Source organism: Zeugodacus cucurbitae, chromosome 3 (assembly GCF_028554725.1).
Source record: "Zeugodacus cucurbitae isolate PBARC_wt_2022May chromosome 3, idZeuCucr1.2, whole genome shotgun sequence".
Taxonomy (NCBI): domain Eukaryota; kingdom Metazoa; phylum Arthropoda; class Insecta; order Diptera; family Tephritidae; genus Zeugodacus; species Zeugodacus cucurbitae.
In genome coordinates this window covers 23,488,887-23,507,348 of record NC_071668.1, presented here as the reverse complement: position 1 = coordinate 23,507,348, position 18,462 = coordinate 23,488,887, and the positions used below count along the sequence as shown (strand labels likewise).

Genomic DNA, 18,462 nt, shown 5'->3' with positions numbered 1-18,462 from the left:
TTGACAACTTTACTGTGTTGCCTCCACTCCTCTAACGATCATGGTATCGACAGCGGTATAGCAGGAGAACCAATATTTGAATATTGGCTTGTACCAATGTATATATTTTGTATTGTGTTTCATTCCATGTAGTATTGGTTATGATGTTTTTACTCAACTGCGGTAATTCAAGCTGTCATACCGGATGGATTAGAACCAAAGAGCTTTAAACTCACCTTCGAATAAATTGATATCCTACTTCGGTACCAAACGAGGTTGCAGGCTGGGCGACTATTTATCCTGTGATTTCTTTAACCTAAAAGTGGTATCCTGTCATCAAACAAACAGTCAGCGCATTCGAGTCTTGGCTCTCACGTCACTTTTGACAGTCGTAACTTTGAAGTTGTAGATAATCTCGTCTATGGTGGAACCAGCATTAACACAAACAATAATGGCATCCTTGAAACCCAACGCAGAATCACGCTTGCCAATACTTACTTTGGACTGAGTAGCCAATTGAGAAGTAAAGTCCTCTCTCGACGAACAAAGTTCAAACTCTACAAATCCCTCATCATTCCCTCCTGATATGTGGTGCGGAGACATGGACAATGAAAACAACAGATAAGTCCGCGTTAAGAGTTTTCGAGAGAAAGGTTTTGCGGAAGATGCATGGTACTTTACGCTATGCGGCGATGAATACCACAGACGATGGAACGATGAGCTCTGGGAGTCTGTTCGACTACATTGACTCAGTGAATAAAAAACAGCAGCTACGTTGGTTAGGACATGTTATCCGAAGGGACGAAAACACTCCAGTTTTGAAAGTGCTCAACGCAGTACCCGCTGGTGGAAGCAGAGGAAGAGGAAAACCTCCACTCCATTGGAAAGATCAGGTAAAGAGCGAACTGGCTTCGCTTGGTATTTCAAATTGGCGCCAAAAAGCAAGAAGGTGGAATGAAGGCGCGCTCTGATGGATTCGGCTATAATCGTGAAAGTGATTCCTACTTCAAATATATATATGTATATATTTATAAAGTCAGAAACAAGAACTCGCTAACCGATATTACAAAAAAATGTTATCGATATTAATCTGTGCGTGAATCGAATCCAAATCATCCATAGTTGTAATGGAAAACCCTAACCACTATACCATAACGATTGACTATACTTTTAAGGCATACAGACAGAATTGAATTTAGTAATCTTCATTTGCTCCAAAACAATTTTTACTAAGATTATATTAAATTAAACACGACATCGATTTGTAAATTAGCAAGTTATATTACAATAATAATTTCGAGAGCATGCAAAATTCATATCTATTTTATCAAAGGCATTATTGCAAAAAAAAAATTATTAACGTATGTAAAAAAATTCATCCAAAAGCTCGTTTATAAAATATGTATGTTTATCGATTGTATCAATGGCATCGATTGTATTTATCGATTAAACCTTAAATTTCTGCAGAAGATGTTTCAGCTCCATATTTTGGCGCCGCAAGAAGGCACATTCCTTATCGAGTTTGGTACGTTGCTTCAGCACCTCCACATAATGATTGAGACCATGCTCCAGCGTCATCCAGAGCTTACGTTTTTCTTTGGGGAAAAAACTATTGAACTTATTCCAAAATGATTTGATCGTCTCATCATCGAATGGAATCGTATTGCTGAGCAACTCATTTGCTGCCAGGAACTTCTTATAAGTCATTTGTTGTTGCATTTGCTTTTTAGTGTATTCATTCAGCGCCATTAGCACAAATACCGGTTCCACAACCAAATAGTGATTTTTGCATTGTGGATGCGCTGTGAGTTTATTGCGACATTTTTCCGACTGTTTTTGTGCTTTTGCATTCTCCGATAAGTTGTCTTCTTCATCGATCTCACTAAGGTCATCATCCGGAGCAACCATATCCTCAAACTCACGCCCAATGCGATAGAAATCATGAATGGCCTCCTTCGGCAAACTGCCCGGACAATTGGGGCAATAGGCGTAAGGTAGAAAACACTCGGTTAGCTTTGAGACCATATTCACATTGTCGACACGTAAAGCTAAGAATATATTATCAAGGCGTACAATGCATTTCTCATTCTCCGAATAGGGTCTTAGAATTTTTAACAGTTTCTCTTCAACGAGAAAACCGGCACGATCAGCAATTTTGCGCAAAATATTACGCACTAAACCCTTCTCCAGCAACTCTTCACAAACACCTGTTGGTCCATCAGTGGTAGTTTGCTTCTTCCTAGCTTCCTTCAATATACTGATATTCTCTGCTTTGGCAGTCTCATTAATGTCCGTCCAATCGATATCAGGCATGGACCATGGCACGGCCAATTGCTGTTCATGTAGTATGCGATCGATTTCGAAAATCTTCGTTAAGAGATCTTTCAGCTCTTTGAAATTGATTTCCCACACGAGATCGAACTTTCGTTTATTATTCGAACGAAACTGTGCCGCTTTGATCTCAAGATCACTAATGCTCTCATGCAGTTTTTGTATTTCCGTCAAGAAGCGCTGTAATTTGGTTGAGTGTTGCTTATTGATGGCGTTGATTTTAATTTTCAAAGCGGCTATGTTCTCACTCAGTTTGGCGAGACGTCGCTTCTGTTGATTGCTAATCACTATATTCTCTTCATTACGCTTCTGCAGCACCTGATAATTGTAGTCTAACTTTTCAGAGTTCATCAACACTGTGTTGCGTACATTACGCAATTCCCACTCCAACATTTCGGCCTCCTTCTCGAGTCGTATACGCGTGCTGCATGTGAGCTCCTCCTGTACCGCGGCAATGCGCGCCACCTCAGCCGCATAGAATTCCTCCTTCTGCTTTGCTAAATCGAATTTCGTCTTTTCACTCTCCGCCATGTCATCGTAGAATTTATTCCACTTGTTGGTCTCGTGCAATGCGATCGTTTCACGCTCTTCGTTAATCGTATTTTCTAAAATATTCAAGTGACTATTGTAAGCCATCTTGATGACCTCAATTTGACGATCAATGCGTTCCACTAGGCAGCGCACATCATTCGCTTGCGCCATTTGATCGGCATAGTACTTGGCATTTATGCGATCTATCTCCTTCTGACACTGCTCGATGAGGCTGTCTTTGCTCGCCATTAACGCGGCTACCTTCTCTTTTTGCTCCTCCAAGTGCTCAAATAATGCCATCGGCTCTTTGAATTCCTCCAGCTCCGACCATTTCGAGGCGATTTCATTGAAACGCGCCATCGACTCGATGGATTCCTTCTCGAGATCTTTTGTTAGTATTTGACTACGCTCACTCTCATACTCACGACGCATGAGCTCGCGCCTCTCATTGGCCACCTTCACATTCGTCACCAACTCTTGTCCGAACTCAATCAAATCCTTTAATTTATGATCACTATCCTCCAGTTGTCGTTCGATTGGATCCTTCTTCTCTTCGGTCTTCTGCACCAAAGTCTTGGGTGCTGCTTTCATACGCATCTTATACTCTTCACGCACAAGTTTTCGTCTCTCATCCAATGCTTTTGATGAATTCGTTGCATTTGCGGTATTAAGCAGCATCTTCATTTTCTCCAATTGCCAATTACTAGCATTGGAGGCGCGCGAACCAATGTCGACGATTGAGGCGTGTCCCGAAGATTTGCCCGACATGGCGTCCAAAGAGGTAATCGATCCTGTAGGCTCCAAAGTCATGTTGTTTGTTGTCTTCTTAAACTCTTAACAAAATAAAGGTGAAGTTAATGCAATATTTAGTTGTTTAAAACAATTTCTTTTCATTAAGAATATAAAATATAATGTTAAAAGTTTTTTTCTCTCGGTAATATTTCACTAGCAAACTGACTTGTTTATTTTCGTGAGCAAATAATTTCAACTGTTTCTATGGCAGTTGACTGAGTTCGTTTGTTAATTGTTTCTTACAATAAACTGGTTACCAAGTTGACTTGAGTGAGCCCTGTTTGTTAAAGTACATTTCGAACCAAAAGCTCACTTTTTATATCCTAGCTCAACATCCGTTAATTGCTCATCTAACTTTTGCTCGTTATAGAATAAAATACATATGAATCTTTATAAAATAAATAATTTAAAAATAATAATAATAATAAGTTAAAAAGGCTTTCTTCACTGTATTTTTTTGGAGCAATAATTTTTCCGTAAAACCTTATTAAGTTTGAACATGCATTTTGAAACATATATTTGAAACATGATTCGTTTATAAAAGTACTGTTCCTAAACTTTAGATATAATCGAAATAATAATTCTTATCGATAACTGTTTTAGAATAAAGCCTGTTAAAAATTCGTTAGTTCTTCGATAACAGTATGTTTACCGAATTATCCTAAGTAAAAACCCTCGGTAATTGGAGAGAAAATGTCCATCAACAACTTTAAGATTAGAAGAACTAAAACCGAGAATTATCATTCGACACATAACCTCAAACACCAAGTACGTTTGAATATAACGGTAGACATTAATCATTTCGCAATAAATTGATAACTCATAAAAAATCCTAAATCGATATATAGTTAATGAAGCAAAACGTTTAAAAAGGCAGAAACTAAAGAAAAATCCACCTGTAAATAGGGTGCGATAATAAATACACCTAATTATGGTTCGAACACGTTTAACCTTCTAAGGAGTGGCATTATCTCATATTTTCGGATGAGAATGCATTTGTTTATGAAACAATAGATGAAAACAATTTTTAATTCCAAGATGTACACCATGTATGGGCCCTATTAGGATCGCAAATATTAGGTCAAAGGTGTACCGGTGTAGGAAGCCATATCATATTATGATACCCGCGTATTGCAGTGTTTAACGCCAAATAGGAATGCAAATAGATATAACCGAATTCGAAAAAAGTGAAAATGATCTAGAATGATACTCACGGCACAACAATGCCTAAATTCAGCGTGTCCGGTCTGAAAAACATGGCTACAAAGCCAAAATGTCGGTGTTCTGGAGTGGCCGCGATACTCCCCAAACCTAAATATTATAGATAACGTCTGGGGATGCTTGGTTAGAAAGGTGTATGAGAGTGGTAAGCAATATACCACCAAAACGGAACTAATCGATGACTAGATTTTAGATTTTTGGGGATGTCCTCTCCCCAATAGAATTTATGAAGCTTTTATCAACAAAGGTGGCAGCGCCCATTACTAATTTATGTTATGTTCGAAATATAAATACATGTTAAGTTTAACTTTTCATATGAAATAATCGGAAAAAATTAAGTTAGCGTTAGTTGGGGAGTTAATTTTCGTTTGCAAATTTTGTACTGTTTTAGTTTTTAATTCTTTACAATTTTATAAAGAATCGTATTGCGTCCGTTTTTAGCTTATTTTGAGGAATTTTATAACTCTAACCCAAATACTATGGATAATATTTGGTATCAACCAAGCATGCTTTTTAATTTATTGTTTTTTTTTTATTTGATTGATTTGGATATTATATATTACGAGCCCATTCAGAAGTAAGGTATACATTTTTTTAACCCCTTTGCCTCAGGGTTGTCGAATGGCGTAGCATTATTTAACCCTTCCGCTTTTTTGCTCTTTATTCAATGTTTTATAAAAAGTGTTACCGTGATCGGATTTAGTTCAAATATGCGCCGTTTCTTTAGATAATATGTTTCCATATAGACAGCAATTTCATAATACCCCGCTCGTAGAAGCCCTTCTCTTTATTTGCTAAGAACTCGGACAGTCACTTTTCACAAGCCTCTTTTGTAATCACTTGGCGATATATCCGGGCTATATGGTGAATGCGATAAAACCTCCCATCCGAGCTTCTGACAAGTCATCAACGAAGTGTGTGTCCTGGTGGAACACTACACCCTTCCTGTTGGCAAATTCTTCAAGCGGTCCAGTTGTTCGCAGTAGATGGTAGAATTAAGCGTCTGGTCATATGGAAGCAGCTCATAGTGGATGATTCCCTTCCAATCCCACCAAACACACAGCAAAACCTTCCTGGCCGTAATTTCCGATTTGGCCACTGTTTGGGACGATTCACCGGCCTTCGACCACGACCGTTTTCGCTTGATATTGTCGTATGTGATCCATTTTTCGTCACTAGCCACTATACGTTTCAAAAATGAGTCGAGTTCGTTCCGTTTCAGCAGCATATCGCAGGCGTTGATTCGGTCCAATCATGCGGCACCCAAACATCAATCTTTTGTGTGTATCCAGCCTTCTGTAGATGGTTTAAAATGGTTTGGTGACTAGCTCCCACCTCCTGAGCGATGTCACGACATGCCACTTGCCGGTCTAACTCGATGTATTCCAAGATTTTATCGGTATTCGTCGTCACAGGTCTTCCGCCGTCTGCGGATTTGCCTTTAACGAAGGAAAACTTTAAACTTTAGCACGAATTTCGGCGTTAGTGAACTGCATGTTTACACATCTATAACTGTTGAACGCAATATCCAAACTAATAGCGTAAATGCATAGCGTCGTTTTGTTGGTTATGTTAAGACCTTTCAAAGATGTATAGTATTGCCAGATACGAGCTCTGTAGCGCTTTATACATAGCCGCGAAATTCCAAAACGCGAAAGGTAGATATTTGCCAACCTAATACATTGAATTTTTGAGGAATTTTTTTTACCGCCTGATCTACTCCTCTTCTATTTCGACTCTTAACGGTGGACGGTCAAAATTTTGGAAATAAAAACCTCGATCAAAATCGAAAAAAAATGAAATCGATCGATTACTTCCCTTATACTCACAGTATAATTTGTTCTTTCACTAACTTCACTTGCTTTATAAAATTTGATACCGAGTATAATGGTACTTACTCATTTCTTCATTAATAAAAAAGGGGCATAAAACATATTAGCCAAAGAAAAAGTGAACACAAAATGGCGGTCATAAGAATATAAGAAGCATTCACTGGAATTGACACACCTCCTCACTACTACTCAGATACATGCATATTTATGTATCCACATAATCAAGTGAGCATATTTGTCTTCGTCGTCGTGAAAGTTTCCATGCCTGTATGTGTAAAGTCTAATTAAATGGGTGTATCTGCATGTGCTGTGCAAAAAAGAAGAGAACACAAGAAGCAATTTTATATCTTCTTTGTGACGCACTTTTTCACACAGCAGCGCTGCTTGCCGCACTGTGGCATTAATGTCTGCCGTGTGGAGTTGCCGCAACTTGTGCCACCTGACAACTTTCTGTGTCGTTTCTGTCATAACCGGCGCGGCTTGAAGAACTGCAATCCTTCACATGTACATAGCTACTTACATATATAAAAAGAGTACTTATGAAATGTACGTATTGGTATGAATATGCTGAACATCGCATGACAAAACGCCATATTGTAAAAGTAATGCAGATGCATTATTTAAATGGTGGCCGTCTTGGTCAGGCGGCGGTGCGTGGCTGCTTGTGGTTGGTTCAATTGGTTCAAACATTCATAAAATTATAGGTTTTTTAATAGCGCCCCGCAGGCGAACGTGTTTCTGCGCTGTCCACCTGTTGACGGACTGCCATCAAATTGCGTGCGAGCTCCAGCCTTAAAGTTATGATTAGCGGCCATTGAAAGCAGACAACTCGCTCATAAGTATTAGGACTAAAGATGACGAAAGTTTCAAGAACCCAAAATAATTCTTCAAGGCAGCCATTAATAACCCTTTGAATGCTGTGCAGCTCTGTGACCGTTTCAAAGCAGGGTCCGACTATTTTGAAAGGGAAGTCCTATCAGTTCTTGTAGCAAAACCAAATTTCGAAATAAGTGTAGCCCAAAGATATCAAGGTTTCCTTGGAAAGGAAAAAATGGCAACCGAATTTTATTATTCTGAGCCGCCATGATGTAGTTGTTAGAGTTGCGTACTACCATTTCGCAACCCAGTTTCGTCTAATACTAAACATTGTTTTAACGGTACACCTAGACAGACAATGGCAATAATGAAAATGTTAAGCCACCCTGAACGGATGAAAATCGAATGGGTTTTTAAGATTTTTTTTGCAAAACTGTTTGAGGTAGGACTTTTTCACATTTATTTCTAATTTAATATGTACATATCTTTATAGGTTAGGTTAGGTTACTCTTGCAGGCTACAACGCCACACATAGACCAGTTTTAGTCCTTTGTGAAACCAGATGGAATGCCGTCACTAGGTTAATGAGGAGTAGTCATCCTTTAGGATGCCAGCGCTTGTTGCGAATTTCAAAAGGTTTTGTGGCTTTACCAACGAAATCTCTTCCTGATTAACGTAATCTGCAGCCCCCAAATGCCGAAGCCGTTGTCTTGATAATGCAGGGCATTCACAGAAGAGGTATTCCATTGTTTCTCTGGTGCCTAGCTCTTGACATTTCCTGCAGTCTTCACGATCTATCAGCCCCATCTTGTAGGCGTGCGCCGCCACAAGACAGTGACCAGTGAGTACGCCGACCATATTCCTACATTTGCTTCTATCGAGCGCCAATAGAAATTTCGTGTACTTCTTATCTACCGCCTTGCACATAACTTTTGCGGTTTTGCATCCCGGCATATTCTTCCAGCGCGCTTTAAACTTTTTTACCAAGTTTCTGTCTAGATCATCATATAGACAGTGTATAGGTCTATCTACGTTCATCATATTTACATATCTTTATAGCTTTATAGATATTAAAAAATTGTTTTTAGTTAAAAATGGCAGAGATATAAGCATTGACGTGTATCAATTTTTCCGAAGTACATCTTGATGCTGGAAAATCTATTTGGGAAGATGTATTTTAATTTTCAAGCCAATCGGATGAATAGTTTTCGAGTTATCGTGTTCACCGTGTCGCAAAAGAGGAAAAGCAAAAGTTCTCGGCGCGTTCCCATCGCGCTGACTTCTAATGAACATAACTTTCGTTGTTTTCGAAGATATCTCAAAATACTACTTAGAATATAGACTTTGAAATTAAACAAAAATAATAATTTTTTGAAAATTTTAGGGTGTCGTAACCCCATAAGATACATATATTTGGATAATGTCAATATAAGGTATTATTTTAAATATCGGATGACAGATACGAAAAATGCTGGTGATCATCTATTAATTTAAAATAAAACAAGTAAGGAAGGACATATTTGGGGTGCAACCGAACATTTTATACTCTCGCAATTTATTTATTTAATTTTATTAAGATAGAGACAAGTTGACCCGTATATCCGGCATCAAGTCCATTAGAATAACGAGGTAACTCCTGGGTCGATTTCAACTATTTTGTCCATGGTTACACGTTCCATTAATTGTGCTAAGATATCTCAGATATTAACCGAGATATGCGGAATAAATCCATCGGATGTTTGAAAATCCGTATATGAGGTATATGGGACAAGAGGAAGTATTTGCCAGATTTTGCCATTTTTTGGCACAGACACACTATTAGAAGAAATATGTATATCTCCTTTGAATTTCTTAATATCTAAGAGATTTATCTATATCTTTGATAAAAAAAAGTAGCCACAAGCACTGAGGTCGCCATATTCGATATCTGGGGCCATGAAAAGTTATAGTCCGATTGTAGCGAGTATTTGAGCAAAGTTTCGTTCTGATCCTTTCACTAGGGCTTAATTTATATACTGCAAAGTAAACGAATCAGATGGACTTCAAAATTGTGGTATATAGGAAGTAGGCATAGTTGTAAATAGGTAACATCAGGGCGTCAAGAAACTAATATGTACCAGATTTCATTAAAATCGGTCGAGTAGTTTCTGAGCTATGGTTTTTGACCCATAAGTGGGCGGAGCCAAACCCATTTAAAATTGTGTATACTAGTTTGCGTCATCTTTGCCATGAAATTTAAGGTTTCTGGTGTTTTCGTTTACTGAATTAAAGCATTTTTAGTAGTAGGGAGGTGGGCGTGGTTATAATCCGATTTCCTCCATTTTTGGACTGAATAAGAAAGAGTTTGGTTACTACAACTTTAATAGTTTACAAAATGTGTGCAAAAAACTTAGAGGGGGCGCGGCCACGCCCAAATTACATCCAAATAAGCCCTTTCACATGAATGTATTCTAGTATGATCTTCTATGCAACATGTTGCGGGAGTACACAAAATACGATATGTGGGTCTCAAAATTAAATGTTTCAAAAAGTTTTAAAGAAAGTAATTTTATAATTGCCACCTGTTTTAAATTTTCAACTCAATAAAATTATTACAATATGGGTTTCAAAATAAAGAGATCTAACTGTGTTCACATTTAAACACATTTTTATAACAGGTTTTCCGCCAATTTTAAATTTTAAATAAATTATTAAAATAAATGCAAAAAATGAATGTGAAAAAAGCCAAATTTAAAGCCTGACTTTTGTTGCAGAACTAATTTCTTCCTTTGTAACTCTGTAGCTAAAGCACTTTTTGTGTATGAAGGACTACGAGCCATATTTTACCTTTGATTTACCGCTGCTCAAATTAGCCCACTGACACGGACGCTCCACACGCATCAAAGCAAATGAAGACATTAGCGGTAGGGCGTATTACTGTTCTTAAGTACAAATTATGACCGTTTCATTTTCGTCCAAAAAGGTGCCAAATTTATGGCAGCAAATTAATTACTGCATTATACCTACGTAGGGAAGAATATGTAAGTTAAGAATTATACATATGTATGTATGGTAAAATGTGTGAAGCCCACAAGCACATTAGGGTGTTACGTATACTCTCATATAATTCATATCTTTTGGTGGATTTCAATCTGCTCCAAATTTTGGTATCGAGGGTTGTCTTGCGTTTTGAGTATTGACCGAATAAACTTTTCTTCCAGCTTTAAGATGCTTATAGACAGATATTCTGTACTAGAGTTCCGGACATTTCCATTTTTTTACTTTATATCTGGAGCACTTAATTATACACCCTAATGTAAATTAGCTCAAAACCAAGTTGTATGACTTTCAAATGTATTTGTTCACACAAATAAAGGCGTCCGAGTATAGTACATATTATATAATAAGAAAGAATGACGGCACAGAAGAAAGCTTTTTAGGACTAATGCAACGGTGGTTGCCGAAATATGAATTTGGCAAATGTGCGAATATTCATCAGGTACACGTTAATTTTCGGCATGAGACTGATTATTCAAGTCTGGCTACAAAGCATGCGACTGTATATAGTAAAAGCCGAGCCTTAATGAATGTGAATTCGAGGAAAGCCTAAATATTTCATAATTGCATAACACACACAATATGGTAAGGCATTGTGTTAATGAAGCCATATTTGAAATTAGTACAAACTGCAGTGCAGTTCATGCGAACTTCCGAAAACCAGGTTGACTCTTCGATAACTTGAACTGAAGTTTTTGAAATAATTAGGTTAATATATATCTGGGAAACTTTTAAGAAGGAGTTTGCGGTGTCGGGCTGGACTATGAATATAATATTTACATTTTATGTTTCATTTGGATTTGATCATCCATGAAATGACATTCTTGGCTTTATTTCAAATCCTCAGACATTCTTATAAACTAACTTAATCTAACAGCGAAATTACTTTTCAGTTTACTTTACTTCAGTTTACTTTATGTCTATGATATATTTAGAAGGATTTTAAGTCGCCGAAGTACTAACAACGGGATTCAATTCTCTCTCACGCTGTTTTCGCAATTCCTCACGATGTTTGAGTGTAACCGTTCTGAATTCCATATATTCCGGTGAAATATCATCATCGTCATATTCGTAGTCATCATTTAAGTAACGTTGCTCCTCATCGTCCTCATCAGATGATGTTTCATAGACTGGTATGGTTGGCTGTAGTTCATTGCGCAATTCTCTATTTTCCTCCTCTAATTTCAGCGCTCGTTGTTTCCAATATTCGATTTTGACTTCATATTGTCGGATGAGAAGGGATTCATATATACCTCGCCATACAGTGGCAGCATGGGTAACAGGATCATTAACTGGTATCCCATTTGGAGGTGCTGGTTTGGAACTTGCGTCTTTCGAATTTTTTACGTCTGGATTTTGAATTTTTGCATTTCTAGCACGTCTTCTACTGCGTTGACGTTTCCTCACCGATTTACTTTTCATTTTATATAAAATAAACAAATAATCAAAATAAATTTTGTTGATGATTGTCCTGACGCCAAGAACAGCTGATCAGCAGGTGTATATAAACAATACTTCATTGTGAGTTACAACATGAAGCACAGAGTGTTTCACATCTTTTAAAAAAATAAAACTTTGTAGACCAAAATATTTCTTTGTTTTAAAATTTTCTTTTATTTTTGTGTTAATTACTTTAATTATTTACTTATATATGAATTTTAGAATGCTTAATTTAGTTAGATATAGCATCTAAAGATGAATAACGATACTCCGGCGGAAAATTCTTAGAAATTTAATATGTGAAATATTCAGAAAAACTATAAATTAAAGAAAAAATAGTTTAAATTATATACATATATATGTGAAATAACTTTTTTTGTTGTTAACTTATTAATTGAAACCAAAGATTTTAATTTAAAGAGTTTTATTTAAGATATCGAAATAAAAAAAATAGAATCGATAAATTCAGTTGAAGTTCTGAAATTGTCACATATGCTATTGTGAATGATTTCCATTCTATCAAAATAAAACAAATACACGTGTGGAGAGGTCTTCAAATAAACAAAGTTTTTAATTAATACAATTAATTCGAAATGAGTGACAGTGAAGCTGAAGAAAATAAAAAGATATCGACGGAACCAGTGGATAATGCCTGGACATTAAAAATTCCTGAGTTTAAACCCGACGATAATCCAAATGGCATGGTAGAGGAAAGTTCATTTGCGACGCTGTTCCCAAAGTATAGAGAAAAGTATCTAAAGGAAATATGGCCACTTGTAAAACAATGTCTTTCGGAACAACATCTAAAGGCAGAACTTGATCTCATCGAGGGTAGCATGGTGGTGAAAACAACACGCAAAACATGGGATCCTTATATTATCATCAAAGCCAGAGACATGATAAAGCTCATGGCGCGCAGTGTGCCCTTCGAACAAGCGCGACGAGTGCTGCAAGACGAAATCGGCTGTGACATCATAAAAATAGGTAACTTGGTAAACAAGAAGGATAAGTTCGTTAAGCGACGACAGCGTTTAATTGGACCTAATGGAGCCACTTTGAAATCCATTGAATTGCTAACAGATTGTTACGTCTTGGTACAAGGAAACACTGTAGCCGCACTCGGACCTTATAAAGGCCTACAACAAGTGCGTGACATTGTATTAGATACTATGAACAATGTGCATCCTATATATAATATTAAAGCATTGATGATTAAACGTGAACTGATGAAAGACCCAAAATTGGCTAACGAAGACTGGTCACGTTTCCTGCCCAAGTTCAAGAACAAAAATATCAGCAAACGCAAACAACCCAAGGTTAAGAAGCCCAAGAAAGAATATACACCATTCCCACCTTCGCAACCTGAGAGCAAAATCGACAAACAACTTGCCTCAGGTGAATACTTCCTTAGCAAAGAACAGAAACAAGCACGCAAGCAACAAGAGCGTAATGCGAAACAAAGTGAGGCTGCTAAAAAACAAGAGGAACGTCGTAATCAAGATTTTATTCCACCGACTGAGGATGGACCTTCTACTAGCCGTAAGAGACCTGCTGACCAGGATAGTAAAAAATTGGATGTTAAAGCATTAAAGGCGAAAGTGGCTAAAGCAAATAAAAAAATTAAAACTACTTGAATAAAATAAAAAAATAAATTAAATTGTGTTCTTACGATTTGGGGGTTACAATTGTGGCACAGCTCTTGACAAGAGTGGTTTTCATAAAATAAAAGTGTATTTATTAAATAGAGTTTAAACTTTTTTTTTAGATTTCAATAGTTATAATAATTGTCCGATTAAAATATTAATAAACAATTGATTGTCAATTGGAAAAATATAAAGTTACCAATGTTCCCCTTCATTGGTTGATGTTTATATGAGTTTAAAATAAAAAAAGAAAATATGTTAATTGCAGACTTTGTTTAATTTGGTAATTCGAAAAAAAAATAAATTAATTTTTAATAATGCCCGATATAGCTTTTAGCGCTGCCATACAACGCACCTCAATAATTTAGTTTACAGTGCTATTAAAACTATTATCAAACAGCTGTTTTGTTTTATATGAAATCAGAGAACGTATAATATATTTAACGTTCTCTGATGAAATGAATGAAAAGCCAAGTCAGTAAAGAAAAAAGGTGAAAATTTAAGAAAGACGTAAATTGTTAATAAAATAGTAGATACCGAAAAGTGTGTAACTTCTAAGAAATCAAATACGAGCTAATAAGTTTTTGAAAGTTTCAATATTGTAAAATGATCAATTCTGTGCAATATAACAACAAAGACGGCGTACAATTGGGAACAGAAGGATCACCACCAGCGCCGCAATTCCCGACTGGCACGGTAAAAGTAATATTATTTTCCAATTCAATATTAAATTGTTATTGCTAGATTCAATTCAAATAATTTAATTCAATTTATATAAAAATACACTGTGAAAAAACAACTATTCATTATGTATAGTGTTTCCACTATAGATTAAGAAAATTCGAATGTTTGAATAAACAACAACAAAGAAACACAAACTTTTTGTTTTTGAATACCAAATTTATATTTGTAGGTATTGTGCACACATGATGGAGTTTTACTGCGAAAAGGCAGTGTAGAGCACATCGCCGATCTAAATACTAGTGGCTCACTATCGGTAATTAGTTATGATATACCACGTCGCCTATACATTGAGTGGCGACCAAATGACAACATACTTGTTTCCGACGACAGTCAGGATTGGGCAGTTGTGGATACAATACCCAGACGTTCACGCACAATTTCCGAATGTAAGGCATTCAACATTAAGCCCAATCCAGATTCCACTACATCGAACAAGCCACGTTTGATACGCACCCTACTTGATAATCTGAGTTCAATAATTGTGAAAGACCGTGGTCAAGTAATATGCTTGATACAGAAAAGCGACAGTAATGTGAATAGTGAATTCTTTTTTCAACACGGCAATGCCGATCAATTTTTGAAATCCATGTGTGATCAACACATAATTGAACACACGTACAGCAGGCTGGATGGAAGTACAGAATATATTGTACTCAATACGGAAACACAACAATTAAAACGCACATTTGCCGAATTGAACATTGACGATCTGAAGAATACAGAATTGAAGAAGGACAAAGGCTGGGTGAGAAATACGTGGACTGGACTACTTGTAACGCTACCCGACATAGCTGCGGGTGTTAAGGGCAGTGCTCCGAGAAATTACGCCACGCGTAACAAACATTTGGGCAACAATGACGAAATACGTAGCTGCAGCAGCAGTAGTGAGAGCCAATCACCGGTTGATGGTGAGCTGGAAAATGTTAAAGAAGAGGATGAAAAGATAATCAACACATTGCCTGAGCGACCCGTGGTTGAGCGAAGTATGATTTTGTGCTAATGCAATTTGATAAAATATTAATAATAAAATATTTACAGCAAAGCCGTTAAATGAAGCACAATGGTTGGAGTTCCAGTCAGCAGATGGTCGCATTACCGATGTTGCCGCTATTAAGAACATCATATTCCGTGGTGGCATACACTATAATTTACGCGCCGTAGTTTGGAAATATCTGCTGAACTACTATCGTTGGGATGAAACTGAAGTTGAACGCATACAACGTTACAAACAAAAGTCTAAAGAATATTATACTATGAAAGCGCAGTGGCTCTCGATGACCGCCACACAAGAGGAGCACTTCAGCGGTTTTCGTGATCGCAAATGTCAAATTGAGAAGGACGTAAAACGTACCGATCGTACATTGGACTTCTTTGCTGGTGAAGATAATCCAAATTTGATGGTACTACAAGGCATACTCATGACCTATGTCATGTACAATTTTGATTTGGGCTATGTGCAGGGCATGTCTGATCTACTAGCGCCCATACTCTCCATACAGGTGAGCAACAATTTGCAGTTAGCAATTTTTGTTTTATTTTTTATTTATATATTTTTAAAATTTTTTTTTCAGGGCAACGAAGTGGATGCATTTTGGTGTTTCGTCGGTTTCATGGATATGGTGTATGCCAATTTTGACATGGATCAGGCAGGCATGAAAATACAATTCAATCAACTGCGTCGTTTGGTTGAGTTTTGCAATCCGCGCTTTTTTAAATATATGGTCATGCATGAGGCAGATAATATGTTCTTCTGTTTTCGTTGGCTGCTTGTTTGGTTTAAACGTGAATTCTCCAACGATGATGTGCTAAAGCTGTGGGAGTGCCTTTGGACTGGTTTACCCTGTCCCAATTTTCATTTATTCATATCAGTGGCCATATTGGACCAACAAACCGATATCATAATCGAAAACAAATACCAATTCAATGAGATTTTGAAACACATCAACGAGCTGACGAATCGCATCGATGTGAAGCGTACTTTGGAAATCGCCGAGTCAATTTATCTGCAAATCAAGGCAGTCGAGGACTTGCCAAACGATATTCGCCAAATTATTGGTGAGCCCGTAACAGACTCGGAGAATGGCGAAGAACACTCTGGCACGGGTACTGATTTTGTCGATGATTTGTATGAATTGGTGCGTACACCAGAAACGGATCGGCGTATGGAAGAGCAATTCGAGGAGGCGTGTGAACGTTCCATGTTTTTAAACTACACATAGACAACAGCATTGTGTGGTTCAATAAACCACTATTATTCATCGTGTTTAGTTGTTAAATATAATGACGACTAAGTGTGTGTTTTTTAAGCAAAACAACCGCAACCAGACCAGTTGTTGATGTGTGCTCCATTTTACAATGTATTTATGAGTCATACTTTGCCAATTTGCCTGTGGTTAATTTGCCTTAAGTTTTATACGTGTAATCGATGTTATCAGCAAGTATAAACGTGCATAGCAGTTTTTTACGTAATCAAACTCGAAATTCCAATATTTTTGTATATGCTATGTATGTGTGTATGCAGCACTGTATCTACAGCTGTCAAATGACGAACTTTTTAATTATACTATTTACTACCCTATGATTCATCAAACGAAAATCGTCTTATTGTGATCGGAAATTTCTAAATTGTATTTTTTTTTTGTATACAAATGTATGTATGTAAACATATATGTATGCTTTATTTTATTAAAAAATTCATATCAAATCAATGTAATCAAAGGTAAAGCATTTTATTTATCTTGTGAGTAGTAATTATCCTTATCGTTGTGGTTATCAGCCTTGGCGTAGGTATCGTGGCGACAAAGAGGTTTGCGAAGTACGGGTTCAACAATTGAGTGCTTTTCAAATTAATAATTTTGGTAATTTTGATAAGATGGCCAGCTAGCTAAATAATTCGCACAAAAGCCGGTTTTATGTAAATTAAAACCAATATGATACTAAAGGTTGTTGTTGTAACGGTTGCCCAATCCTGCCTGAACCGGCAAGCCCAGACTAATTATCATCTAACGTGAGTCCCAGGAAACGAGCTGTAGGGTCGAGCAGAGAGAAAGTGGTGTTAGATGGTTGTTGGTTTAGGGGGCATACAAAGGGATGGTTAGTGTCTTGCGAGTACTCTTTGGATGCAGGACATATGTTGAGTATGTCAGGGTCGAGTCTGAATAAGTAAAGGGTGATTTTTTAAGAGCTTGATAACTTGCATCTCATCGGTTCTTTATTTGAAACGTTAGATTGGTTCATGACATTTACTTTTTGAAGATAATTTCATTTAAATGTTGACCGCGGCTGCGTCTTAGGTGGTCCATTCGGAAAGTCCAATTTTGGGCAACTTTTTCGAGCATTTCGGCCGGAATAGCCCGAATTTCTTCGGAAATGTTGTCTTCCAAAGCTGGAATAGTTGCTGGCTTATTTCTGTAGACTTTAGACTTGACGTAGCCCCACAAAAAATAGTCTAAAGGCGTTAAATCGCATGATCTTGGTGGCCAACTTACGGGTCCATTTCTTGAGATGAATTGTTCTCCGAAGTTTTCCCTCAAAATGGCCATAGAATCGCGAGCTGTGTGGCATGTAGCGCCATCTTGTTGAAACCACATGTCAACCAAGTTCAGTTCTTCCATTTTTGGCAACAAAAAGTTTGTTAGCATCGAACGATAGCGATCGCCATTCACCGTAACGTTGCGTCCAACAGCATCTTTGAAAAAATACGGTCCAATGATTCCACCAGCGTACAAACCACACCAAACAGTGCATTTTTCGGGATGCATGGGCAGTTCTTGAACGGCTTCTGGTTGCTCTTCACCCCAAATGCGGCAATTTTGCTTATTTACGTAGCCATTCAACCAGAAATGAGCCTCATCGCTGAACAAAATTTGTCGATAAAAAAGCGGATTTCACATTTCGAACCGAACACTGATTTTGGTAATAAAATTCAATGATTTGCAAGCGTTGCTCGTTAGTAAGTCTATTCATGATGAAATGTCAAAGCATACTGAGCATCTTTCTCTTTGACACCATGTCTGAAATCCCACGTGATCTGTCAAATACTAATGCATGAAAATCCTAACCTCAAAAAAATCACACGTTAGAAGTCTAACCTGCTA

General features: G+C 37.2%; 4 protein-coding genes across 5 annotated transcripts; 2 read left to right on the top strand and 2 right to left on the bottom strand.

Annotated features, from left to right (window-relative positions):
• Window positions 1-1,168: 1,168 nt before the first annotated feature.
• LOC105214815 (dynein regulatory complex protein 1 homolog) lies at window positions 1,169-3,858 on the bottom strand. The gene has a single exon (XM_011188473.3). The coding sequence runs from the start codon at window positions 3,649-3,651 to the stop codon at window positions 1,426-1,428; it is 2,226 nt and encodes a 741-aa protein (XP_011186775.1). The 5' UTR covers window positions 3,652-3,858; the 3' UTR covers window positions 1,169-1,425.
• A 7,455-nt stretch (window positions 3,859-11,313) lies between these two features.
• On the bottom strand, window positions 11,314-12,056 carry LOC114804300 (uncharacterized). The gene has a single exon (XM_054227631.1). It carries the CDS (start codon window positions 11,958-11,960, stop codon window positions 11,481-11,483), a length of 480 nt encoding a protein of 159 aa, XP_054083606.1. The 5' UTR covers window positions 11,961-12,056; the 3' UTR covers window positions 11,314-11,480.
• A 433-nt stretch (window positions 12,057-12,489) lies between these two features.
• LOC105214816 (KRR1 small subunit processome component homolog) lies at window positions 12,490-14,247 on the top strand. Its single transcript, XM_011188474.3, has one exon. The coding sequence runs from the start codon at window positions 12,572-12,574 to the stop codon at window positions 13,610-13,612; it is 1,041 nt and encodes a 346-aa protein (XP_011186776.1). The 5' UTR covers window positions 12,490-12,571; the 3' UTR covers window positions 13,613-14,247.
• Window positions 14,178-17,083, top strand: LOC105214817 (TBC1 domain family member 15). 2 transcript variants are annotated; one of them, XM_011188476.3, is made up of 4 exons: window positions 14,178-14,317; window positions 14,535-15,348; window positions 15,404-15,864; window positions 15,937-17,083. In XM_011188476.3, the coding sequence occupies exons 1-4, from the start codon at window positions 14,228-14,230 to the stop codon at window positions 16,582-16,584; spliced, it is 2,013 nt and encodes a 670-aa protein (XP_011186778.2). In that variant the 5' UTR covers window positions 14,178-14,227; the 3' UTR covers window positions 16,585-17,083. The 2 variants fall into 2 exon arrangements, with proteins under 2 accessions (XP_011186778.2, XP_011186777.2); XM_011188475.3 differs by having other exon boundaries at window positions 14,183-14,323.
• Window positions 17,084-18,462: the final 1,379 nt, after the last annotated feature.

Bases quoted from the DNA above. Each gene is read 5' to 3' on its own strand.
- LOC105214815 (XM_011188473.3), bottom strand. From the start codon at position 3,651: ATGACTTTGGAGCCTACAGGATCGATTACCTCTTTGGACGCCATGTCG.
- LOC114804300 (XM_054227631.1), bottom strand. From the start codon at position 11,960: ATGAAAAGTAAATCGGTGAGGAAACGTCAACGCAGTAGAAGACGTGCT.
- LOC105214816 (XM_011188474.3), top strand. From the start codon at position 12,572: ATGAGTGACAGTGAAGCTGAAGAAAATAAAAAGATATCGACGGAACCA.
- LOC105214817 (XM_011188475.3), top strand. From the start codon at position 14,228: ATGATCAATTCTGTGCAATATAACAACAAAGACGGCGTACAATTGGGA. The intron at 15,349-15,403 runs GTATGATTTTGT...AAATATTTACAG, and splicing joins GCGACCCGTGGTTGAGCGAA to CAAAGCCGTTAAATGAAGCA. The intron at 15,865-15,936 runs GTGAGCAACAAT...TTTTTTTTTCAG, and splicing joins CGCCCATACTCTCCATACAG to GGCAACGAAGTGGATGCATT.